Source organism: Coffea arabica, chromosome 6c (assembly GCF_036785885.1).
Source record: "Coffea arabica cultivar ET-39 chromosome 6c, Coffea Arabica ET-39 HiFi, whole genome shotgun sequence".
Lineage (NCBI taxonomy): Eukaryota > Viridiplantae > Streptophyta > Magnoliopsida > Gentianales > Rubiaceae > Coffea > Coffea arabica.
The window spans coordinates 22826849-22851949 of NC_092320.1; the positions used below are offsets into that span (position 1 = coordinate 22826849).

At 35.2% G+C, this 25101-nt stretch overlaps 3 protein-coding genes and 1 long non-coding RNA gene across 35 annotated transcripts; 3 read left to right on the plus strand and 1 right to left on the minus strand.

The window, feature by feature from the left end:
- Positions 1–1189: 1189 nt before the first annotated feature.
- Positions 1190–4366, plus strand: LOC113691847 (G2/mitotic-specific cyclin S13-7-like). Its single transcript, XM_027210171.2, has 8 exons — positions 1190–1423; positions 2194–2338; positions 2503–2563; positions 2678–3046; positions 3149–3397; positions 3481–3639; positions 3736–3914; positions 4012–4366. The coding sequence occupies exons 1-8, from the start codon at positions 1387–1389 to the stop codon at positions 4151–4153; spliced, it is 1341 nt and encodes a 446-aa protein (XP_027065972.1). The 5' UTR covers positions 1190–1386; the 3' UTR covers positions 4154–4366.
- A 1635-nt stretch (positions 4367–6001) lies between these two features.
- Positions 6002–11837, minus strand: LOC113693858 (AIG2-like protein D). Its single transcript, XM_027212605.2, has 5 exons — positions 11623–11837; positions 10545–10617; positions 7348–7440; positions 6944–7027; positions 6002–6405 (listed from the first exon to the last, which is right to left on the minus strand). The coding sequence occupies exons 1-5, from the start codon at positions 11754–11756 to the stop codon at positions 6268–6270; spliced, it is 522 nt and encodes a 173-aa protein (XP_027068406.1). The 5' UTR covers positions 11757–11837; the 3' UTR covers positions 6002–6267.
- A 108-nt stretch (positions 11838–11945) lies between these two features.
- Positions 11946–13708, plus strand: LOC113693859 (uncharacterized). Its single transcript, XR_003449169.2, has 2 exons — positions 11946–12389; positions 12766–13708. It is a non-coding gene; the product is annotated as an uncharacterized lncRNA (long non-coding RNA).
- A 4289-nt stretch (positions 13709–17997) lies between these two features.
- Positions 17998–23876, plus strand: LOC113693160 (DNA repair protein recA homolog 2, mitochondrial-like). Of its 32 annotated transcripts, XM_072053309.1 has the most exons (6): positions 17998–18167; positions 18890–18928; positions 20789–20830; positions 21022–21069; positions 22116–22290; positions 23631–23876. In XM_072053309.1, exons 1-6 carry the CDS (start codon positions 18147–18149, stop codon positions 23711–23713), a joined length of 408 nt encoding a protein of 135 aa, XP_071909410.1. In that variant the 5' UTR covers positions 17998–18146; the 3' UTR covers positions 23714–23876. The 32 variants fall into 32 exon arrangements, 5 of the variants coding, with proteins under 5 accessions (XP_071909410.1, XP_071909408.1, XP_071909409.1 ...); XR_011816020.1 differs by lacking the exon at positions 23631–23876 and adding an exon at positions 18476–18517 and having other exon boundaries at positions 20988–22916; XR_011816013.1 differs by lacking the exon at positions 23631–23876 and having other exon boundaries at positions 17998–18732; positions 18890–19211; positions 22116–22161.
- Positions 23877–25101: the final 1225 nt, after the last annotated feature.

Consider the following 25101-nt stretch of genomic DNA (forward strand, 5'->3'; position numbering starts at 1 on the left):
ATTTTGTAAGAACCCGATTGTTGTGTTAAAAATATTTAGAAGATATTGCAATGGAGAATTGAACGTTGAACCTCAACCACAAGAATGAAGCGCGCTAACCACTGAACCAACAAGTCATATGGTGTCTGTATTGCCCTTCTATATATATATTAGACCTTTATTCTTATTTTATTTCTTCAAAACAAAATTTGTTTAGAATTTTTTAATAAAATTTTATTATTCCCCAAATTCTATAAGTTATGAATGGATTTAAAAAATAGCATATTACACAATTCATTTTAAAGACAAATATTATTCTTAATAACTTTTTGCACTTAAAATTCGTAAATAAACTAGATAACTATACTTAGATAAAATTTTATACTTGAAATTTGGTGGATTACTAATTAAAATTATATTTTGTTAATTCTTATAAGAATTAATGATTTTATAATAAATTGGACTAATTGAGTATTTACTATGACATAGTTTATTATAGTTTCAACCATATTAATAATTATGAAATATAATATTTAAGCATATTTAATGACTCACCGGTTGGATTACTCACCCACTGGTTGAACCAGTAATCCATTGACTCACTTCTTTTACCGGGTTCCTCTTCGGGTCGGGTTTAATAACTATGATAATTGGAGAATTTTGGTGAAGAATGAATAGAAAGAAAGAAAGATTAGAATTTAGAAGGAAAAGAAAAAGAAACAAACAAAATATTTGATGATATTTTGGTCTACGAACATTAAAATGGAGGTAAAGTGCTTACTCAAAAAGTTGGAGAGTGTAAACTGCAATCCACCAAAAGTTTAGTGGGGTTTCTTGCAATTAATCCAAGTTTTAAGTAACAATTTTCCCCCTTTCTTGCAATAACAAAACTGCCCACGCTACACCGCCGGAGTTTACCATTTTGGTCTCCAAGTTGCAGCAGCGACAAAATGAGGGTTAAAACCGTCAAGAAATAAATTTCTTTGTCCACGTGGCGAAATACCATTATTCTTTTTCGAAATCCATCAAGCTATGGTGGAAGCGACTGTAGAGAATCATGCTATAACCGACTTACCATTTATAATAATTATAAAATTAACCCCACAAACGGTAACTTTGAACAGGCGCAACGGCTAAAAAGAGGCAACAGAGAGCGCAGTAGCCTATTTAGAAACCCAATTGACAGCCGTTGGATCAGCCTCTTAATCCAACGGTCAAGATTTCCACAAAAATAAGACCGTTGGAGACAAAGCGCCTCTTCTTCAGCTTCAAAAAGAGAACTCTTCTCCGCTTTCCCAATTCTCATAGACAGAAAGAGAAAGAGAAGGGAAGAGATCTCCAGAGAGAAGGGATCTCCAGAGAGAAGAAGAAAGAAGGAGAAGAAGAAGAAAGGCTTTTTTCATTTTAATGGCTTCAAGACAAGTTGTTCAACAACAAAACAGAGGTATTATTGATTAAGACTTGTTCTTTTGGCTTCAAGGTTAAATTTTGAGAGATGGGCTTTTTTTGGTTTCTATTGATTGTTCATCTGTTTCATGATATTTCATAAAAACAACAAGAACATTATGATGGGGTTCTTTTAATTTCATGGTTTTTGGATTCTTTCGTCTGTTTTTGTACGGACTGATATTTCTTGAAGGTCATGGTTTCCGTGGGGGCTTTTTGGCTCCTTTTGGTTTGAAGATTTTAATGTTAATATATTTTCTGTACAAGTTCAATGCTAAGCTTGGAAAGATTATACTTTCTTCGTTATTGCTCCTTGTGTTGATGCAATAGTAACTGATAAAAAAACCTGATGACGAAATGTATTTTTTTCTTTCTCTTCTATTAATTTTTTTTTTCTTCTGCGAAAGAAGGGGGTTCTTGACACTGGATATCGATGATCTAATACTTTTGATTTTTGTTCTTTCGAACTAAATTCTGGGAAAACATATATAATCTGTTTATCATTCATGAGGTTTTCCTGCGCTTAAAAGTTTTTCCTTAAATTTACCCGGAACATGGGATTTTCTTGAATGATCCTAGACTAAATGTTCAACTTATATTTGGTTTCGGATTTTCTTTATGGCCCAAATTGATTCATTAGTTTCTTTTTCGACTGATGAATCTTACAAATCTGTGTGAGCAGATACAGATATTTTTATTAGATTCTGAATTCTTTATCAAAATTGCTGAGTTCCTTGAACATTTGATCGACATTTTGTTTTCTTGAAGTTGAGGGAGTTGCTGGAGGTGTCAAAGAGAAGAAGATGGCAGCAGAAGGAAAAAATCGTCGTGCACTTGGAGACATTGGAAATATGGTGACTGTCCGTCCTGTTGAAGGCAAACCGCTTCCTCAGATCTCCAGACCTGTTACAAGGTTCATCTCCATCCCTCCTTTTCTATTTCGGCCAAAATTTTTATTTTGTTTTAATTGATTATATTGCTTTTTTCGCTTTGCACTGTTTTTACTTTTTCCTGATTTCATTGACTATCATAATATGTTTAGTTTGTATTTGATGATTTCTATTTTTGTTGTCTCAGGAGTTTCTGTGCACAATTGTTAGCCAATGCACAGGCGGCAGCAGCAGCTGAAAACCAGAAGGTTGGGTTAATTATCTCTGAGTTAATCTTTTTTACTTTCTTTGTGGATATTATGAACAGATTGAATTGCAGTTTTACTAACAGTTTGGATTGAGTTTCTTTGTGGATATTGTAGAAATGTGTGGCAGTTAATGTGGAAGGAGGGGCCCCTGTTGCTGATGGAGTCTTGCCACAGGGTGGTAGAGCAAAGAAACCAACTCAGAAGAAAGCTGTTGCCAAACCTAAGCCTGAAGCTGTAATTGAAATCAGTTCATCTTCTGAAGAAGTCAAGAAGGAAAAGAACAAGAAAAAGACTGGTGAAGCGGCCTCAAAGAAGACAGCCTCAACTCTATCTTCAACCCTTACTGCTAGAAGCAAGGCTGCCTGTGGCTTGAGTAGAAAACAGAAGGAAATTACAGTGGATATTGATGCTGCTGATGTGAATAACGAGTTGGCAGTTGTTGAATATGTTGAAGATATTTACAAATTCTACAAGCTTGCTGAGGCATATAAAATCCTGATCTTTTTTGTAGAACTTTGATATAAAGGTCTTGGTTTTCCTATTGTACCTTGTTTCCAATAATGATTGTCTTTTTTCGTGATGCAGAATGAGAGCAGAATTGGTGATTACATGCATTCACAACCTGAGATAAATGAAAAAATGAGGGCAATTCTGATTGATTGGCTGATTGAAGTGCACCATAAGTTTGAGCTCAATCCGGAGACTCTGTACCTCACAATCAACATAGTTGACAGGTACCTTGCTGTCCAGACAATTCTGAGGAAGGAACTCCAATTAGTTGGTATGAGTGCCATGCTTATAGCTTCCAAGTATGAGGAAATCTGGGCTCCTGAGGTAAATTGTTGTGTATGAATAATGAATCTTTACAGATTTTTTTTTGGGCCAGTTAATCTGATGAATTGTGTATAATAATGCAGGTGAATGACTTTGTGTGCATGTCAGATAGAGCTTACACTCATGAGCAGGTGTTGGTTATGGAAAAACGCATTCTTGGTGCACTGGAATGGTACCTAACAGTCCCAACACCATACGTGTTCCTTGTACGGTTTGTCAAGGCCTCAATTCCTGATTCTAATGTAAGCGCATTTTCTCAACTCCAATTTTGGTTATTTTGATAATTTATTTATGTGAACATTCTGACAAGTTAAACTAACTTCTGTCATTGAAAATAGATGGAGAATATGGTCTACTTCTTAGCAGAGCTAGCAATGATGAATTATGCAACCATTATCTACTGTCCATCTATGATTGCTGCCTCAGCAGTCTATGCTGCAAGATGCACCTTGAATAAAAGCCCTCTTTGGGACGAGACTCTGAAGTTCCATACTGGATTCTCTGAGACACAAATATTGTAAGTCAATACCTGAGCAATCTGATGTTGCAAAAGTTTTTCTCTGATGGATAACAATTTACTGACGTTGTGTCATTTCCATCATTTGTTTAATCAGAGACTGCGCTAAGCTACTGGTTAGCTGCCATTCTATGGCTGCAGAACATAGGCTGAAGGTGATCTACAGAAAATACTCAAACACTGAACGAGGAGCTGTTGCTTTGTTACCTCCTGCCAAGTCTCTTTTGGCTGCAGCATGATATGTTCTATTTAGTTTAAACTGTCATTTGTTGAATTTTTTTCACATCTGAAAGTATAGTTCAGAGCAGTGGATGTTAGAGATTGATTTTTTATCCAATTTCATTTGATCAGAGCAGCAGATATGTTTACCTTTGGCTGCGCTTCAGGATTATGACATTTCACTGATGTTAATAGTTTCATTTAATATCAAGAAAATTTCACTTTCGAATGCATGGTCTTGTTCATTCAAATATTTCGTGTGCAAAATTGCATTAGAGAATCCCTTTATAACCTTTTTGTGATAGTTGTATAGCGAAGGACTGAGGTTATTTTACAGTCCACCAAATAATCACTTGCTGACCTGATAAAAAATATGCATGTTGCAGGGAAGATGAATGTGTTATATTTGGCTTGTAAAATGACTATACCCTGTTGCGGGGTTATAGGTTATGTTATGAACTTTTTCACTCTTCGAAGATCTTCTGCTGCTTCTTATTATTATTGCCATTCACTTTAACCTTTAACAATGAAAGGTGAAATCTAGCCTAATACTGGGAGGTGTGTACTAGGTAGCATCGCAAAATTCTGAGAATACCGGATGCCGCCTATTAGCCACCATATCTAAATGTCTTGCAAGAAACTAGTGGTGGGCTCAGAATCTAAAAGTCACAAACCCTCGTGGAGACCATATAAAATCAAGAAGTACCAAAGAGTTGGGATGCAAACTAATCGAGCTCAATTGAGCTACTAGCAAGTTTGCTTGTCAAATTTTGAGTTTGAGTTTGTGCTGACAGAGACCTTTTTTTCATACAGCTCTGATAGCTCGACAAACTCAAACTCGAGCCTAACATAAGGTCTAAGAACTCATATTGAGTTTGAGTTCAATTGAGTTTCAAGTATGTGTATTTGAATTTTATTTATGAGTGTGAATGTCTATTATGTCTCTTGTTTAAAATTATACAAAATATTAATTTATATCACTTAAGCTCCGACTCAACTCATATGATCGAGCTCGAGTTTGAATTCAAGTAAATTAAAATAAATCGGGTGTGAAGGAAATGTTGATTATGGAAGCCTTGAAAGATGACAACGTGGATAGAGAACCATAAGGATAATGCTGACCGTAAGTTTTTAGTTTACAAGGAAAAATGGTGTGAAAGGATGTACTAAATCACTTGATTCCAGCAGGACTCCAATTCTTGAAAGAACTGCAGATTGATGATTGTGATATGCTGGAATATTGAATATAGTGTTTTTCCGTTCTTGGAGTCTCTCAATCAGTTGGTGTTAGTCCAGATTAGCAAGTGTCCAACTGGAATGTTTCCTCCTGCTATCTATCTAAGTTCTGTCCATGTAAATGATTGCGATAGAATGAGAAGTCTCATTTCCCACTCCACCGCTCAGGTAGCAGCAGTATACATTCTTTACCTATTACCTCACTTTGTCATTAAATTGAAAATATCACATGCGCATTTACTACTCAGAGAAGAACATGGTCGTCCCTTGAGAAAGAGGGAAATTAGATTCTGACTCGTGGATGCAGCCAAGCACAAATATTATGGAAGAACAGGATGCAGACAAGTACGGTTTCCATAAATTATGGAAGAACGGCTGGGTAGCACAAACATTTTGCACCATTTTCTTCCATAAATGACCAATGGGTGATGATTTCCAAGAAGAAGAAGAAGAAGAGAAAATAAACATTCCAATGTAATATAAATGCACTGGTTCATTGTAGCTAAGCATGCACTAGATCGTTAAGGCTACACCAGAATCGAATAGCACAAGGCTTGCTGTATACTATGTAAATATGTGGACCACATCGCATCAGTGAATGCCATTATAACAATGCATATGCTTCATACAAATTTGAGCAAAAAAAATTATTGAAAATTGAAGATGGAGAATTTGATACTGTATATTGCTGGCCATGTCAAGGACAGGTTCCATGATCAAGGCAAATGAAACCACTCTGGTGTTATTTTAGCTCCTATTGCAACTGCTTAGATAGTGGCCTCCAAATAAAGCCCAAGTTCATAGGCTAATTATATACACTGTATAAATTGCAGCACATATGAATGAATCACCTGTCATGATCCACGAAGCATGATGTTAAGGATTCATGTCAAGGTGCTCAACTCTGACCATCAGTTTTTGGCTGAAAGAAAGATTCATAAGTTGTCACCCTTGGCTTTGATTCAGGTAGCTGCAGTTCTTCCATAAAACCCAGTGACATCTTTATAAAATCTTCCTTGTGCAAGCGTTGCCATTCCTGGTAAAATTATGAATTCAAAGGCAGAGAGGAAATAAAGGATTTTAGCTCTTTTTTCATTTTCCCCCCCTCTCTCTCTGACTTGCTCCTTTTTTCAATGGGGGCAGAGGAGTGGAACACAAAAAAACTTGTTCAACAAAGAACTCTGCACACTTTATATGCAAGATGGGACTTTTTTTTTTTCAAAAAAGTACCGTTTGAAATAAATACTCAATGAAGACCCAGGAAAATCTATGTTACTTGCAAATTTTCCAAGTTAGCTTTAAGGTGCCAAGATCCAGCCTCCAAAAGTCTAGTTTTATTTGCAGTTGAAGGGAGAATGTCTCAAAAGATCACAAGCTACAGCATGAAAAAAGTTCCCAAATTTGTAACAGCAATTTTGGGTTCTTGCTATATGCCAATCTCTAGACTACTCTGAGGGATCTTCATCAAATCATGAAGGGAACACGGACTTTAACATAATAACACACAAAATAGAATAGGTACAAAACAGAATATAACTTCCAAAATGACGGCCAAAGGAGGGACCAGAGATTACCTGAAAATCCCACTCTCCATATAGCTTTGGGTCAGTCTTGTTGCTCCAAACATAAGTGCTTACCTGCAACTTTTCAGAGCTATCCTACAAAGTCATTCAATTTACCTTGTAAGTTTTAACCTCCGGCACTAAAATAGAGATGTCAATGTCAGTGCTGAAGCCTAAAAAAATCCTGCATAACATAATCACTAGTTACTTGCCTTAAGTCTTTAACACTTCTTCTTTTAATGCACCACTAAGAAGCTACCAAAGATGTTCCCACCAATAACAAGAGCTTCTGAATGCCGTGGAGCATGTAACATTCTATGCTCCATGAAATGTCATTTTTTAATACATTCTCTATGATGTAACAATGAGAAGGATATGCAATTGCAAGATATGAATTATTGTTAGGTTTGACATACCATCAAATAAACATCGACAGTCTGCCTTTCATACTCAACATCCTCAAACTCATCGAGAATATGCAACTCAAAAGGAGTAATGCCCGAAAGAACCTGCACAAAACTTTCAGAACAATAAAATCTAGATAAGATAGGTGTAATCAACAAATAAAGACATCTTTCTAAGTACCTCCTATGACAATCTGGCCTTGCCTATATTTATTGTTGCTTATACAGAAAAATATCAACATGAATCTCAAGTCATACGCTTCTCAACATATTAAAACACGCTAGGTCGATTCAGTATCATATCACCTAGAGAAAAGGTGTTCCACTTTCTAAGGGTCAAATGCTCCAATTCAATAGCAAACCTGCAGGGCTGGTTTCCTTGTTTCAATATAGCTCAACAATCAGCATACTTAAAGCAAGAGATATGAAAGTGCCCCATCCAAGATAATTCATTTCCATTGTAAAGGATTACTGAAAGTACTCAGTGTCTATAATTATAAGGCCCACAAGAAGGGGGGGTAAAAAGAAAGGAGATCAGGATAGCAGAGATGTCACCAATTAGAAATTTCTTCAGTTACACAAAGGTTCCCATGCATGTTAATTAGTCCATGTATCATATTTCACTGGCAACGGAAATACAATCAAATCCTTCCATTCCCACTTTCAACAAAACATTAGTTCAAAAACAGATTTGCCACATCCTATGAATATGAACACACATAGGGATCACAACTTGCAACAAGATTCAAGCAAGAATGAGTATGCAAGCACTGAGATATCCAATAAAACCTGCTTCCTCTCAACCATGGAGGAACTGGATTCAACTATAGTGGACTTCAACAAGGCTCTGCTCTAGAAATGGCTTCACGGATTCACCTAGGAAGAGAAAAACCTATGGACGTGGATAATCAGCCTAATATAGATGCTGAAAGAGGTGGACAACTAAATCAATCAGTGGAACATTTGGAGTTACAGCTTGCAAAAGTATAGGAAGTGGATTGGGGGAACTTGAAGAGCAATTGGACTTTAAATTTGGGGATGATAGCAATATCAGTTTTCTGGGAAGATTATGGAAGAAAAGGGAGCCATCAAATGACAACTACCCAACATTATTCAGAATGCCAGACAATCAGGAAGTGACTGTTTTACTCAAATGTATTACCCATATTACACTGGTCACATTGTAACAGCAACAATATAGATAGAACCTCCCATGACCGGTAGTACCAGTAGTTGTAGGAATTTCTTAGAGATTTATAATCCTATGATGTCAGAAATGAGCTGGTTGATTCTCACAAGGGCTGTCTCGATGAGAAACAATAAAAGGTACCCAGGAAGCAGGAGTGTCCTTGGAAACAAAATTGGAACATGCCATATCCAAAAGAGTACTTTTCCTTGTATGAAAAGCAGCCCATGAATATATTCTGACAGGTAACAAGATTCAAGGAAAAGAAACAAGGAACAAATGAACTGCCATCTAGTATATCTGAGAAGTGAGGAAATGATTAACCACCTGCTTCTAATTGTGATTTCCAGATTAAGCTATTTTTTGGCATAAAATGGACTACGTCTGGAATTGTTAGAAGCCTACTGCTGAATAGGACTTTCCACAGGAAGTGCAGGAACAAAGTGCAATATGGGGTTTGCTCCCGTGTGCGTCCTTTTTGCTATTTTGGAAAGGAAAAACATTACAACAGTGCTTTTGAGGAACTTAAATAACCTTAGATCACATTAAAACTGCCTTATGAAATAGTTTTTATTTTTGGTTGGCTGATAGTTGCCAAAGGACTGCTAATATATTGGTAAATTCCTGGACAAAGCACACTACTCAACAAACCAATAAGCAGCTTTTGTACTCAGGATTGCAACTTCTTTTGTGCCCAATTATCAATATCTTACCTTCTCAATATATAACTAGAATAATATAAAACAAAAGGTAGAAGAACAAGAATTACCGAAGACTTGAAGACTCTAGAGTTTTTCTATTCAAGTTCCAGTTCATTGCTCGTAACTAAGACCCAAAGAATCAAGATTTCTATGCAATATATTATCAATTCAAAGACAAGTTAGGGAATCCCTGAATTAACATTTACAGGAAATAACAAGTGAAGGGTATTTCTTTAAACCAAGAATATCATGAACATGTTTAACTCACTCTTAATGAGTTAATCAAAAGGATTTGCCATTCTTTCTCTTCCCTTATATAATGTTCACAAAACCAAAAAGGGAAAAAACCAATCTATAAAGTTATATGTGTAACCATGACCTATAATGTTATAAAGTTATAAAACACTTTCTATTTCAGAAAGCCACTAGTTAGAACAAATCAATATTCTTTTCCCACCTCAGATAGACCCATCGAACTGAGCATAATCTTGCTTAACCACATGCACAGTCCACCCCATCGGTTAGCTCTCTGTTAGAGAAGCCAATGCAAAATCAAATAAAGACCACTCCACTGATCACTCTTCACAACAATCCAGTCCACCCCCATTCTGCAGGTACCATTGTACCACAACAAAATACTCTCCTCGTGCCATTAGCCTATCAGCCTTGTTGGCTTTTGGTCAAGGCAACCTTTGTTGTAATCAATGATTTTATTTGACTTTTTAAAAAGAATGATACCATATTGAAGCTCATATTGAGAACTATGATGTAGAAATTGAAAATTCTAAAAATAATTAACAAAATTCACAGAATTATGGAAAGAGCAACAATGATTCTGGGGTGGAGGGAGGGCAAGATTCACAACATCAAAATATCAATCTTTACCAAGCTCTATCCTACATTAATGCCCTCCATTCCCATTTGCTATGAGGTAGCATTTGATGATGCCCTATTCAGATATTTGTACGTAATAATATTGATATATGCAGATATCACAAGTGCTTATTTTAATTCATCTATTGGTAACTCAATCTGTGATTTAGCATTTGATACTCGAGGATATCACAAATACTCCTAATGGGATGCCACTAGATAAGATCAAAATTGAAAGGAAACATAACATTGTTTTCGTATCAAAGAAGAACTGAAAAGTATAAAAAAAAATTGAATGAAAATGGTCACTGAGCAACTCATGTAATGGGATCATGTTATAGATGAATTACCCAACGTGTCCACAGAGTGACAAAATCATTTCCTTGATCAAGAAAACTTTTACCAGTCCACTAGCTAAGAAGCTAAAAAGAAGGGTATAAGAAACCAACCTTCCCAGATACTTGCTTATTTTCAATAGGTAGGATTGCTGGGTAAACTCTTCCTTTGATGCTAAACCGATGGCTGCAGGAACAAGGCAATCAAATTTCTTGCATTAAATTTTTAACAAGTCACTCCCACTTGATAAATAACAAAGCAAGCAAAAGAAGACTCCAGTCAGTGTAGATCATTAAGCCAGCATTGCTACATAGGCAGGACTACTCTCTTTGAGTACAATATCTCAATCCATATCAAGGTGACACCCTAGGGCCCTAGGCTATTGGTTTGGGCTGAAGAGGTTCTTTCATTGGTTAACGAACAATGCCTAATTGCTTGAAGAATTTGTCCCCCTATAAATTTGTAAAATGTTCTCCCGGCTGCATGTAATTGAGGTGCATATTTGAATATGAATTAGATTTATGCATCCCATAAATGTTCCCCCTTCATCCTGCCACAAAGAAGAGAATCGGCTTTCTTTTCTGCCTTCAACCAGCGGATGGGTCTATCCAGCTATACTGAAATATCTACTTAGCCAACTAAGGCTAATCAAATAGGGCATTTCATCCAATGAAAAGCGTTTACCAACTAGTCCTACAGTTCCAAAAATGGTTAGTCCTAAATATAGGGAAATTCTACCATACACACTTACCTTTATATACAATTAAACCGTTGATTTATTATCATTTCAATATGTTCATCTAATAGCTTATATCCAACTAAAGCCAATGATACCTTCATAGAATCTCCCAATAATATAATGAATCCGGCAAAACTCCCCACTAATCTTAGACAAGAAAACGCCAGTTTAAATGAAGAATTAAGGTAAAATTTTATATCAAATGCACACCGTTTTGTGCAGGCTACGATAGTCAGTAAAACTGGTTTGCAAGTAAAATTAAATTGCACACTCGTTATAATTGAAGGACCCAAGCGAGCCCTTTAAACAGATTTTCTCAAGAACCACAAAAAAAGAAAGAAAGGAAGAGCTAACAAGCTCTATCGCCTATGTTATTCAAAACAATTGCATCATACGGCATGGTCATAAACAAAAATGATGAGCAAGAAAGAGATAAAAGCGATATAACTGACTAGTTATGGAGGATGGCTGGGGACGAAGCGGGGACACGATTCAGGAGGACACGAGCGACGTCGTCAGCTAAGAGGCTGCCGTAGACAAACACGTTATGCAGTGCAGCCACCGGCTGAGGGTTCGTCGACGCCATTGATGAATATGATTGATAGATTTACTATTTTACTATGAATATGATTGATAGACAAACACCGCAACGGATCTTCTGTGCCATACCCTGTTTCACATCTTGTCCCATTCCTTATAATCTTGCCAAGTGTTTCTTAATAAATTAAACCCTCAAACAACTCAACTCGAACCATGTTAATTGATTAATCGATTAACCGGACAGAAAACTTAATCTCTTTAACCAAAACCAAATAAAATAAAAACTCTTTTAACCAAAATCACAATTTATCAAATTAAAAAACCCTAAAACCCAAACAACCTCTGTCCTCTCTTCATCATCTTCACCATTCAAGCAGACAACTTGATGATCCATTGCGCAATTTAACATGCATCACTGACGCCCACAAACATTCCCGCACTAGACTATCTTTCTACCCCATTCACACACACATATTTTGCAGACTAAAATCTAGCAGGAAAATTCAAGATTTCTGAGAGGAACCCAAGTTTTATTTTCCTATTTCCTTGCTGGGTTTCTTCGAGGAACCCTCTTTGCCTCATTTTCTCTGTTTTGCCAACTTTGGGGGTTTCAAGTATTCAAGAACCACAATTTGAAAGCCAGAAAGAAGTAATATCATCAGGCTTCTCCGACAGAAAGGTACTGAGGCTTGAACTGAGTGTACATATAATCCTAGTGAAGTTATAGCTAGCTTGATCATTTTGTACACCAACAGCTTGACAAAATGCCTCCGAGAAGCTGAACCTGTAGTTTCTGAACGTAGGTTATATGGCTCAATCAGTTATCCACAACTAGTCTTTGAAAACCTGCATGCTGAAATGACGAAATGTTCTATTTTATTTTATTTTTTTTGCAATAAAAATTCCTCTAGTTCTTTGCCAGAACCTAGGAATTGTAGTTTAAAGATTACTAATTTATTAAGATATGAGGGTTCCTTTTTGTAGCTTTCTGTCTTATATGGTAGCTTAATTTTTGTCATGTATCTAATTCCAGAAATTTCTTTTTCCTCTTGTAGGAAGAGTCGAAATCAGAAGTTTTCTGATGGCTGCAAATAAGCCTCGAACGAGTAGTTTCTCTCGAAATGTTGCAGTTTCCTTGCTCGGTTTCTTCTTAGCTCTTTTTTCTTGTAGAAAAATATTTGGTTTTAGTGTAAATTTGCACCGGGTAATGGATTTTTCCGCTTCCGAAGTTTTGTTTTTGGATGCAAAGTTAATTTAGCTTCTGTTGTTTGGTCAAAGCTCATCAGATTTCGTGCTCTCAATGGGCAATTGGACGAAGCTCACCACCTGTTCGATCAAATGCCTAAAAGGAAGATGAACCAAACTGTTCTGGAAAAGTTAGGTAAAAGTCTTGTAGTTTGGATACAAATGCTTAATTAAGTTCTTGATAGATGCTGATTGCTTAGTTGCCCTTTCTCCTCTTTTAAACCAAGTCTAAACTCATTTAGATTATTCTATTCTTGTTCTTGAATATTTCAGCCAATGAATAAATTACTGATATTGGAAAAAAAAGAAAAACATTTTCATTTCTTGAATTTGTTCTGCGTTGTGGAAAGTCGTTAGATTGGTTTTGGAGAAACCAAGAAAGATTCGTGTTAATGCATCTTTCACTATGGAAGCCTATATCATTCTCGTGCAACCTTGATGATGGACAAGAAGTGCAGGAGAGGAAAAGGTTCTTGAGTTGGATGGCTGAATGTTGACTATGTCTGACCATGAGAGCCAGTGTATGAGTTGGATGGCTGAATGTGCTAAAGAGAAGGGTGCAAAGGTGTATAGGGCCTGGTTTATGGACATATACTGATATGCATGGTACAGCATCAGCAGCCAGGGAGGCTACCTTTTGATATCTTCTTTTGAATTTCAATAGTTTCTTTCAAACATTATTGGAAAAAGTCCAAAGGCTCTCTTACTTTGGCACAAATCAAATACAGCAATTGTAGTCACAGTACTTCGGCACTCTTATTGCATTATCATCTTCCCACCTGTCGATTTTAGAGCACTGATGTACCCGAAAACATGAAAAATGTGCAAGTAAACACATTGGTAAACAACGGTCAGCAGATCAAGCTTTAGCACACTTCTCAATTTGAATTGGTATAATGAGCAATGTAAATGATCATCTGTTTCATGAGTTGACAGAAAGAGAACCAGAAGAAAACACCATCAAAAACGCTTTCTTGTATGCATCAAGAATCCAGAGCACGTCATACCCGAGATTTACTTTTCCTTGGCCTTGAGCATTTTTCAATCTTCTATACCAACAAGTATCAGGTATATCTGGTGCTGAATGTATAAGCATCAATACAGAAACATTATGCTATTCAAATCCATTAACAAATAGAAACGCAATCTCTTGACTTGTTGCATCAACTAGTATATCTTCTCTTCTACAGTTTAGTCAAAAGAACGTTTATTAACACAAACTTAAACAAAAATATCAAAATCAATTGAAGTATAAGCACAAAGTATTATTTCATTGAAAGGCCTAACTAATTTATGAACGCAATCCCACAATCTCGTCCTCCATTTCTTCAGAAACATCTTTATTCAATTTTCCCATTTTCAATTTCATCTTTAGCAACTTGTTGATCAGTATCATCATTATTTTGAAGTTCTTGTGCCTACAAAAACAAATGCTAAGTTAGCAAATATATTGAATTATAATTATAAATTATCAAACTAATATATATAAGATTAAATAATTAATCAAGGTTTTTTCTTACTTGGACAAAACTTATTGATGCATGTTGTTGTGCTATTAAATTTGAAGACATCAAATCATAGCCTTGGTAGAAGGGTCCAACATCTGCCGGAAAAATAAGAAATAAAAGACCACACATACAAACAAACAGCTATAAACTTGCAAAACTATAATACTTGGAAAAAATTAAGATAAATAAGAAACAACATGCAACTAATGGTTGACATAATATCTACAAAAGCATACTATTCACTTGTAATAATTGTGTCATGTTCTTAATATTTTGCCTATTGCAAATGTCTTCTATTGGAATTCCAAATTCCTGATATAATTAAAGAGAGACAACCACAAATTAAAAATATCATTGACAAAATATATCTTCAATGTAGTTTTGTCATCTAAAGAATAAAATATTCAAATAAAAGTTTAGAATGAATTACTTCACGAGGTTAGAAGTTATGGCAAGTTACTTTTGGAAGGAAAAAAGAAATGTTTTTTAACAAACCTGAAGATCATCATGTTCCAGTTTACATTGCTCGTGTTTTTATATCCCCCGTCCCAGTCATGCATGATGCATATAGCTTTACTTTTCCTTCATCACCCACGAGGCAGAGGCAATATTGATAACTTAATCTAAATTTGGTTTACCAATCAACAAAATTATTATTTTCATAGTGGATATTTAATAAGCTAGCTGCTGCATTCTTGTTTTCAAGTCTACAATTTGACGAAGTACTCGTGTTTTTGTTCATATACCTGATGTGCGTTTGTCTAATGAGCACGCCGTGATCTTCAGGCTTTATCTCATCTTCGTTTAAAACAATGTTTCCCATGTGCAATGCCAATGCATCTTCCTGCAAACCCTTTTCGGTATGGAAAGGAAGTTCCTTGAAGAAACCCAACAAGGAAAAAGGAAAATAAAACTTGGGTTCCTCTGAGAAATCTTGAATTTTCCTGCTAGATTTTAGTCTGCAAAATTTGTGTGTGTGAATGGGGTAGAAAGATAGTCTAGTGCGGGAATGTTTGTGGGCGTTGGTGATGCATGTTAAATTGCGCAACGGATCATCAAGTTGTCTGCTTGAATGGTGAAGATGATGAAGAGAGGACAGAGGTTGTTTGGGTTTTAGGGTTTTTTAATTTGATAAATTGTGATTTTGGTTAAAGAGTTTTTATTTTACTTGATTTTGGTTAAAGAGATTAAGTTTTCTGTGCGGTTAATCGATTAATCAATTTAACATGGTTCAAGTTGGGTTGTTTGAAGGTTTGGTTTATTAAGGGACATTTGGCAAGATTATAAGGAGTGAGACAAGATGTGAGACAGGGTGTAGTACAGAAGATCCGTTGCGGACAAACACCTTCTGGTTTAGTTTAGTGTAGATTTAGTACGAAGGATTAATGCACATTAAATCACAGTCATTCATTGTATTGGGTAGTATGGAGTACACGTGGCATATTGCACGATCCAAGTATCTAATAATATTACAAAGTCACTTGGCGTAGATACGTGGACGGTGAATAAGAGATAATTTATTCTCAAATTATTAATCTTGAATTGAGTTATTCTCGAATTAATAATCTAAATTATTCAATGTTTGGTTGATTCTGAGTTGAATAAGATACGTTGGAAAATAATCCTATTCTATGTTTAATTGGAGATTGGATAAGGTAGGATTACTAATTTAATGATCAAAATACCCCTTAGTTTGTAAATTCTTTTTAATAAAGCAATTTAATATTTCATAAAATATTAATAAAATAATTTACTATAATAATAATAAATTTATTATTTTATAACTTTTATTAAAATATAGTAGTTTGAAACTTTGAATTATATAGTAAATCAAGGGTTTTGATATATAAAAAATTCCATTCACTCAAACTTCGCCCTTCTGGGCCCTTAAAAATAGGTTTGACTTAATTTTTGGACCTAAATTTGAAATTCAATTAAATAATGGGCCAAGTTTTGATTAAATTGGGGTTATATCAATTAAAACCTAACCCATTTACGAGCTTTAAATGAATCGACCTCAAGCCAATATAGAAAAATTTTCTTTGGGTCAAGCTTGAGCTTATAACTTTTATTAAAATATAGTAGTTTGAAACTTTGAATTATAGAGTAAATCAAGGGTTTTGATATATAAAAAATTCCATTCACTCAAACTTCGCCCTTCTGGGCCCTTAAAAATAGGTTTGACTGAGTTTTTGAACCTAAATTTGAAATCCAATTAAATAATGGGCTAAGTTTTGACTAAATTGGGGTTAAATTAATTAAAATCTAACCCATTTATGAGCTTTAAATGAACCGACTTCAAGCCAATATAGAAAATTTTTCTTTGGGTCGAGTTTGAGCTTATTGAAGTCCTCATTCATAAAGCCCAATTGATAGAATTATGTATTTATATGGAATTTGGTCAAGAAAATAAGCTTAGTAAGAGTAATTTAGTCTAAGGGCAATATAGTCCTTTTATTATGATGCTAGTAGGGACAAAGTAGTTAAAAATTTTAAATTAATTAATAAGGGTAAATTAGTCAAAAATTTTAGAATAATGAATATGGGAAAATTAGTCAAAAAATTTAATTTAATTAGTAGGGGCTAATTAGTCCATTTATTATTATATTATTATGTGAAAATATGGTTATATAATAGTCAGTATAAATTTGTATCATTTATAAGGGCAAATTAGTCCAAATATTGTTATGTTAGTAGTCAAAGCAAATTAGTCAAAAAAAACTTTAAAATTAATTATTAGAGACAAATTAGTCTATTCATGTTATATTATCGTGTGAGAGTAGGATTATATAATTATAATAGTATAAATTTGCATTATTGGTAAGGATAAATTAGTCTAAAATTTTATTATCCTGTTTGTTGGTCATTTTGGGATGACTAATACCACTTCCTCAAAGGGATTATTTTATACCATAAATAGAGGATTAATTCGATTAGTTAGAATGTGTCATTTCATGTATAAAGTGTAACTAAATATGGGATGACAAAAAATGATTAATCCAATCATGTGTCATCCTATGATCCAAACGGACGCTTTCTGTTTTAGTAAATGATGCGGAGAAGGGTAGTAATATTAATCCACGAGAAGCTCAACAAATTTTTGAAATAGCATAAGCTAATTTGAAAAAGGCTGACCGAAAGAGACAAATAATTGAAGCAAATCTAGGGTGGTTCTTGGCTTAGGATTGCTAAGTGCTATGTCTGCCGTGTTATTTTCTTTTTCAGGCCACCCTATTTTTTCATTGATCCATGTGAATTATCATCAACCATATAGACTAAGTGTGGAAGCCAAGGATCCACGTCAGCGTGGTCGTCCGCCACGTGTCCAGATGTGATAGGCTAGCTGGTGATGATGTGGCTGGGTGTTCGATTGTGTTTTTTTTTTCTTCTTCTTTTGTGGTCAAACAGTAGAATTATTGTTTGGTAATAGGTCGTTGGGCTCAGAGATTAGTTAATATTACGGTTGTAGCCCTTTGATCTTCGCCTATTTACGTCCCGACCTATTATTCTACCTATATGACTTCATTGTTTTATCAAGGGTGTGTTGGCAATGTGGCTTCTGTCGTATATCTGGATAGCTACAAATTACGTTTCTTCTTCCTTGAGCTCACCACCGGAGCTCTATTTTGGGTTCTACCGTACACTTTTCCCATGATTTTTTCTCTTTCTTTCCTGGGCTGAACATGATGGTACTCATGAAAGTGGTTGCTTTTCCGACTTCCTTTGTTGTTTCTTTTCTTCTATTTCTCTTTGTTGGTTCTTCCTCTGCGGTCAGAGAGCAAGTAAACTGCTCTTGCAAACAGCAGCCCATGTCAAATCACACCAATCTCTCTTCGATTTTTTGATACAAAATGTCTAGAGTTACAAAATTTTACTATCCTCTCTCTCTCTCGAGACTTCTGCCGTTCCTCTTTTTCTTCTCCTCCTCTCAGTGGCTTCTCTCTTCTCTAGTTCTTGCTCTCTTTTTATATTTTTTTATTTATCTAATATGCATAAATTTCTGATCTTGTAGGTGAAATATTAGAAATTTCCTCCAACACTTTAATCAGATTTTGTAAGTTTTCTTTGATTCCTCACTCTTTGTTCGTACAGTTCTACCAAGGTCACTTGTTCTCCCACTTTTCCTTCAGTGCAGCTGTGGCAATGGCCTCAAGAATTTCTCCACAGATGTCAAAATTTTTTCCCTCCTTATTTTATCTTCATATTTCTGATCTTCTTCTACACCATTGTCTTCCCAAATCTTTCTTCCTCTCATCATCTGAATAATGAGTGAGTTGGATCATCCACCATTATAAAAGAAAAAAAAATGTGGAGATCGTTTTTCCTTTTAAACTTTTCCTCATCTCCTCAGAAATTATCATCTCCATCGGTGATTTTTGTGGATTTTTTTTCCTAATACTTGATTGTACTTTTGATGGTGTTGTAGGTGGAAAGGTTGAATGTTTTCTTTGACTCCAGATTCAAGGTAAATGTCTTCCATGACTTTCCCTTACCTTGAAAGCCCTCAATTCATTTTCTCATATGCTTTTACCCACATCTCTAAGATTTATTTTTTTGTTTTTTATTATTGCTTTAAGAAGGAATAATTTGTCTTTCCTGTAATGTACTGTGCTCTTTATGATGTTTTTGTGCGAGCATTTTCTTTTTTCATTTTGCATTTGCTACTGGCGCTGTAATTTAGGGATTTTTTATGGAGAGCAGTGAAGGAGGGGATGAAAAGGTTCTGGATGGTTTAGCAAGTTAAAAAGGTTTGCTTTTTTCAGACCATTTTCTAAATAATCAAGAACATTATAATTGTACTTTTTCAGATGGAAATATCTTATATTTCACTACATTTTGCCAAAGGATTAATATGGAATGGCTTTGAATATCTTACTGATGGATTATTCCTTTTTGCTTTTATAGAAGTCCTTTAGCTAATTATTTGACCAGAGTTGGAATAGGACAAATGCCAGTACTGTCATAGGAAAGTGTGCTTTAGATATTGGCAGCTTAATTATTTGCATATTCTTCTCTTTGTAGTCTGTTAACCTCTTGTTATGGTTTGTGGCTTATGATTTTGAGTGCATCAAAAAGTTTTGAAGTTTCACTTTGGCTTACTATTACTCATTAAGCTGCAACACTTCTTATAGGTTTTGTCCCCTTTTAAGTGGAAGTTACTGATAACCATGTACCCTTTTTAGTGATTGATGACAATAATCTTTGAGCAAGCAAACAAAGGTTCCATTTTTCCTGTTGCTTACTTCATCATGGGATTGACATTCCTTTGGAATCACTCCATCTACTACAGTTCTTAATTAAACAAATGAAAGATTTGTTTAATTTGAAAAGGCTGCAATGATTTTGATAATCCTTTGTTGTCATGAAGTATTGTTCATGATGCTGAATTATTTTTCTAACATGTTATTGTGCATATCTAGATGTGGAAAATGCAATGAATCCTTCCCTTGCTGAATCTATCGGTGTAAATACAAATAACCCCCTAATTTCACAACCGAATTCTACAGAGAATTTGTTCAGTATGATTGATACACTGACAAGAAACAAGTCTATAACTGTGGTTGTTGTTGACAGCGTAAGTTCCTCTAAAATCCGAAAGAAATATACAAGAACATTCTTAGATGGAAAATGTTATGATGCCAGAGATTAGTTTAGAAAAGATTGAGTGTGCTTTAAGGAATATATGTTTTACAGATATCTTGAGATTGTACTATTAATAGAATCTGTGCCTCTAACTGAGTTATTGTAGATTTCCTTGTGCATTCTTAGAATACAAATGATATAGATTGTGTTCTAACATTGAGGGAGAGATGGTGTTGAGCTTACCTTACCATTATGACTAATAAGTTAAAAAAGGTTATTCTATTGTGCTTTTATTGATTATTTGTTGTCTTTTTGTCATGTTCATGCTTCTTCCTACGTAACTGTAGTTTCCATTATGTTGGGACTTCAAGGTAGTTCAAAAGTTTACCTGGAACCTATGACCCTCTCGAAATGATTTTTTTTTAACTTCTTTAAATTATTCAGATTGCCTTTGAGTTATGTTTGGTCAATTTGCACAGTTTTCCATATGTATGGAAGGATAGATGTAGTTGTACTTCTACTTCATAGAAGCACAACATATCTCTCTATTTGTAATATAGATGTTGTTCTTTTATTCCCACATCAAGGCTAGGAATTTGCTCTGCAAATTGATTTTTTGGAGATTTCTTTTGTTCCTTGCAAGTTAACATGCCACCTGCAGTTAGGTTATGCTTTTCCTCTTTGGTCAGCCTTGATTCATATATGTGTTTTGCATAATGTGTTTTCTTGTTTAATTTTATAGGTGGCCACTCTTATTCCGCAACTTGAAATTGACAATGTTGAGGTTGGCTCCACTAAAGGCATACAATCTCAAATAATGACGAAAGCACTAAGAAAAATTCATTATTCATTGTCCATTCTTATACTATTATCATATTTGTTAATCAGATTTGGGCTGCATTAGAATTTTTTGAGCATTACATATTATGTTTGCATGGCAGCTGGGTTTACCATCTATGAATCTTCGCTGTCTAGGTGCAAGCAAATCTAAAGTTAGCCCAGGGAAATTGTCCAGCTGATCAGGTAACTTGTGGTGGGAATGCTTTACCATTTTATGCTGCTGTGCGTATTAAACTATTCAAGAAAGCTTTGCTAAAGTCTCGGGATAAGTTAAATTTTCCATGCCAACCTTCCACCATCTAATGGTGTTTTAACTTGAAGAAGAATGTTATCTGAGGTTCTGATTGTGGTATTTAACATTATCTCTTGAATCATATGCGTGTTTGCGAGAACACTATAGAATGTTATCTGTACTTAAAATTGTGTTGCTGCTGCAAGAAAGAAGGCTTTTCTAATATCTCATACAAATTAATTCTTAAATTTCAATTGCTAGCCTTTTGTTTGCCATTATAGTTTTTCATGTAACCTGAGTATTGCTGAAAGATGTGATGTAACTGGAATGTCAAGAGAGCATTTTCTAGGTTTTGATATTCTTTCTTTGGCTTGATTAATATTTACAAGCTGAAGAGAACTTGTTTGAGGTTTGTCATTTGCTTGGCACATGTCCACACTATGTTTAGTTCAAAAGCTCTGTTAAGTTTCATGTTTTCAGCTACTCTAAAGAACTCTTACTGATGATGGGATATTTATCTTGATCTTAACTGGTTGAATACTGTATTGTTCTGTAGTTACTGGAGAATTTTCATCAAATAACCTTTTAGATTTTCTTGGAACCATTGTGACCCTTTACTTTTCTCTGAATGAACAACATTTTAACATGTACACACAAGAAATAGGGGTCTAAGTGGATGAATTGTCATATGTATAATTTGGTGTTGTTAAGACCTGCTATAAAGTTTATGAATGAAAATAACACCTTAGGTTCAAGGCTATTTCTATCCTAGCCAGGAATAGGAACTATTTGCCGTAAAATGCCTTTAAAATATAGTTCATTTTCTTCTGCCTGCTTAGGACGAAAATTTCTAAATAACAACTATCTCTGAGCTGCATTACCCATAGAAACATTAAATGCATATGAGAATGGTCTATTTCTTTGTTGATTTCTGTTCTTTTTGCGATTGAGATCCTTCAAGGAGCTTTACATTCTCATGAGTTTTTATGCTGCTCAGGCTACTGGTCTTGGGATCTGTATGAAAGTAATTAGGAATAAACTGGCATCTGCAATGACAAATGCTGAGCTGACAATAAAATTCAGGCGAGGTATCTGCTGTAAGTCTGAGATTTTGGAATTGGCTTGTGAGCATGGAATTATTTTGAACAAAGGTGGTAGCTATTTCATAGAAGGTAAAACTTTGAACACCCAAGAGGAAGCTAAAGATTTTCTTACTGCAAATTCTAGTGTGTTGGATCACATAGTTAAGAATTTGAGATGTCAGTTATTTGAGAGGAAATCAAAGCCAGAGTAGATCCTGTCAAACTTTTATTGGCATCAAGCATTCAACAGCTCCGAAACTTCGCTAATCTCCCGAAATATTTAACCCCACACTAAAATGTAATTCATTGCTGAAACATGAGTAAGCAGCACATCAAGAATCAAGCATCGACAAGGGCTCAATTTCTGTAGAATACAAAATTCTTCCATACTTGATGCAGAGTTGAAAGAACGAAGGGTAGCTCAAGTGTTTGGTCTGTATGTGTGATATGCCCATTACCAGATGAATTAAATCGAAAGGATCTTGATCTGTTAGAATTTGTTGCATCAAGATTGTAGACAATTTAGCAAGGTAGAATATGCTGGTGAAACAGTTAGTTCTCCTGTATTTAAATACTGGTTGGGGTTTTTGTGCGTTTCCTGCAAAGTTGAATGCTATCAGTCAGCCATTAGATTTTTACAGAGTCAAGGAAATACCTTCTATGTATTATACATTTTTGTTCTCTATTTTTTCATTTTTATTCGAATTTTTAGGTAATTATATGGTACTGATCTGATGTTGTTTCTTGACCCCGTACTTACTTTGTACCATCAACAAGTACAATAGCATAGTGATAATTTTTCCATTTTAACTTAATGAGAGTGCTAGCTGCCAGTATATTTCTTTTTCCTTCTTGTAATCCTTGTGTAAGAAATTGTCAAAGTTAATCGAATGTCGTTTTGAAATATTTGAGTTTCCCAATTACATTCTTTGTCTGATCTTCATTCGTGATCTTTTTCGAAATTTCAACTTTCTTATTTACGGTTTTTCATGACAACGCTAGTAGTATTGAACTGCTTTTTCCAACCTCTTCAATTCATGAGTTTTTTTTTTGAACTTTGATTAAACCTGTCCTTCAAGACATTGATCTTTTCTTTTATAAACTTTAATTATTTGTAGATTGTTCGCTAAGTGCGCTAGCAATAATCTCTTGATTCTTTTGGTCTTGTGTTACATTTTTTTTTTCACTCCAGTTCCTTTATCTTTCAAATAATAATAATGTCCTTGGATTTATAGGTATTTCACAGCTATTTATATTAAATTGGGCATACACATTTTTGTCTATACCGCGTACAGCGCGGTAACGCCTCCTGTTTATTGATAGGGTGCATTTTAGTGGGGTATTTTGGGCATTATTACACAATTATTTGACTAAATATCTTCATTAATTGGGTGGATTCTACTCAGATATGATTTTGGTGCTAATTGCAGGAATTTATGTTAAAAGGTGCTTAAAAGCAAAATTCAGAGGATTTGTCGTACGTGGGGCACTTCAAGCAGTGAGACCCTCTTGAGAAGCTGAAGAAATTTAATTGTAATAAACTTTATTTTATTTGAGTTTTAGGGAGTCTTGTTTATTTTGAATGCTAATTCCGAGAAGAGGAAATCTTTTCCTTTAATTTCGGGAGTTACCAACAAAAAGGGAGGAATTGGACGTCAGTAGGGCAGCTTTTAGCTTTCGTTTGGCTGAGGTTTAACTATCGTTTTTTTTCTGCTTGTGCGATTTGGGTGGGTCGTAGCTTTGTAAAGAAAGTAGAAGACAATAGCCATTATAGTTGACTTTTGGGGGAAATCAACTCTTCATGCTTGAATTGACCAAATTGAGAAATCAAACAGTTGAAAAACCTTTCTCTCGTATATCTTGCTTAGCAATTAGGAGAAGAGAATAAGGGCCGTAATTGTTGACTTTTTGGCTTTGCTTTTCAATTGGTTTTGACCGATATTGAAATAGGGCATCAGACTCTCTTTTACGTTGGCTTTTTGGAGACAATTGGACGCAATAAAATCAGCCCCTCCTTATGCATGCATCAGATCCGACTTGAGGATGATGCAAAACCGGTAAGACAGGCGCAACGGAGATTGAACCCACTAATAATGGAAGTGATGAAGAAGGAGATACTTAAACTCCTGGAAGTGGAAATTATCTTCGCCATCTCAGACAGTTCTTGGGTGAGCCCAGTTCAAGTAGTCCGGAAAAAGGCGGGACTAACTGTAGAAGAGAACTAGGTAGGCGAGATGGTCCCAGTGAGAAAATCCAAAGGATGGCACTAGTGTATTGACTACCAGCGTCTGAATGCTGTGACGAAGAAGGACCACTTTCCCCTCCCTTTTATTGATCAGATAATAGAGAGATTAGCTGGTCGTGTTTATTATTATTTTTTTGATGGCTTTTCAAGATATTTTCAAATTGCGATAGCACCGGAGAATCAGGAGAAAACTACATTCACCTGTTCATTTGGCACGTTTGCTTATCGGAGGATGCCTTTCGACCTCTGCAACGCTCCAACAACTTTTCAAAAGTGTATGGTAAGTATATTTTCCGAATATGTAGAAAAGATTATTGCGGTGTTTATGAATGATTTTAGTGTATATGGAGATAGTTTTGAAGAATACATTGATAATTTAGTTTTAATTCTGAAACGATGCATAGAGACAAATTTAGTTCTTAATTGGGAGAAATGTCGTTTTATGGTGGAGCATGGTATTGTCTTAGGACATGTAGTGTCGGTTAGGAGTATAGAAATAGATAACGCAAAAGTCGATATTATTTCTGTTTCACCTTATCCCGTAAGTGTAGTTTTAATTCTGAAACGATGCATAGAGACAAATTTAGTTCTTAATTGGGAGAAATGTCGTTTTATGGTGGAGCATGGTATTGTTTTAGGACATGTAGTGTCGGCTA

Coding starts and splice junctions, on each gene's coding strand:
- LOC113693858 (XM_027212605.2), bottom strand. CDS start 11,756: ATGGCGTCGACGAACCCTCAGCCGGTGGCTGCACTGCATAACGTGTTT. Junction 10,618..11,622: donor CCAGCCATCCTCCATAACTA/GTCAGTTATATC, acceptor TTGTTCCTGCAG/CCATCGGTTTAGCATCAAAG. Junction 7,028..7,347: donor CTGTCGATGTTTATTTGATG/GTATGTCAAACC, acceptor ATGACTTTGTAG/GATAGCTCTGAAAAGTTGCA.
- LOC113691847 (XM_027210171.2), top strand. CDS start 1,387: ATGGCTTCAAGACAAGTTGTTCAACAACAAAACAGAG. Junction 3,047..3,148: donor AATTCTACAAGCTTGCTGAG/GCATATAAAATC, acceptor TTCGTGATGCAG/AATGAGAGCAGAATTGGTGA. Junction 3,915..4,011: donor TTCTCTGAGACACAAATATT/GTAAGTCAATAC, acceptor TTGTTTAATCAG/AGACTGCGCTAAGCTACTGG.
- LOC113693160 (XM_072053307.1), top strand. CDS start 18,147: ATGATGGTACTCATGAAAGTG. Junction 20,831..21,021: donor TTGAAATTGACAATGTTGAG/GTTGGCTCCACT, acceptor TTCGCTGTCTAG/GTGCAAGCAAATCTAAAGTT. Junction 21,070..22,115: donor GAAATTGTCCAGCTGATCAG/GTAACTTGTGGT, acceptor TATGCTGCTCAG/GCTACTGGTCTTGGGATCTG.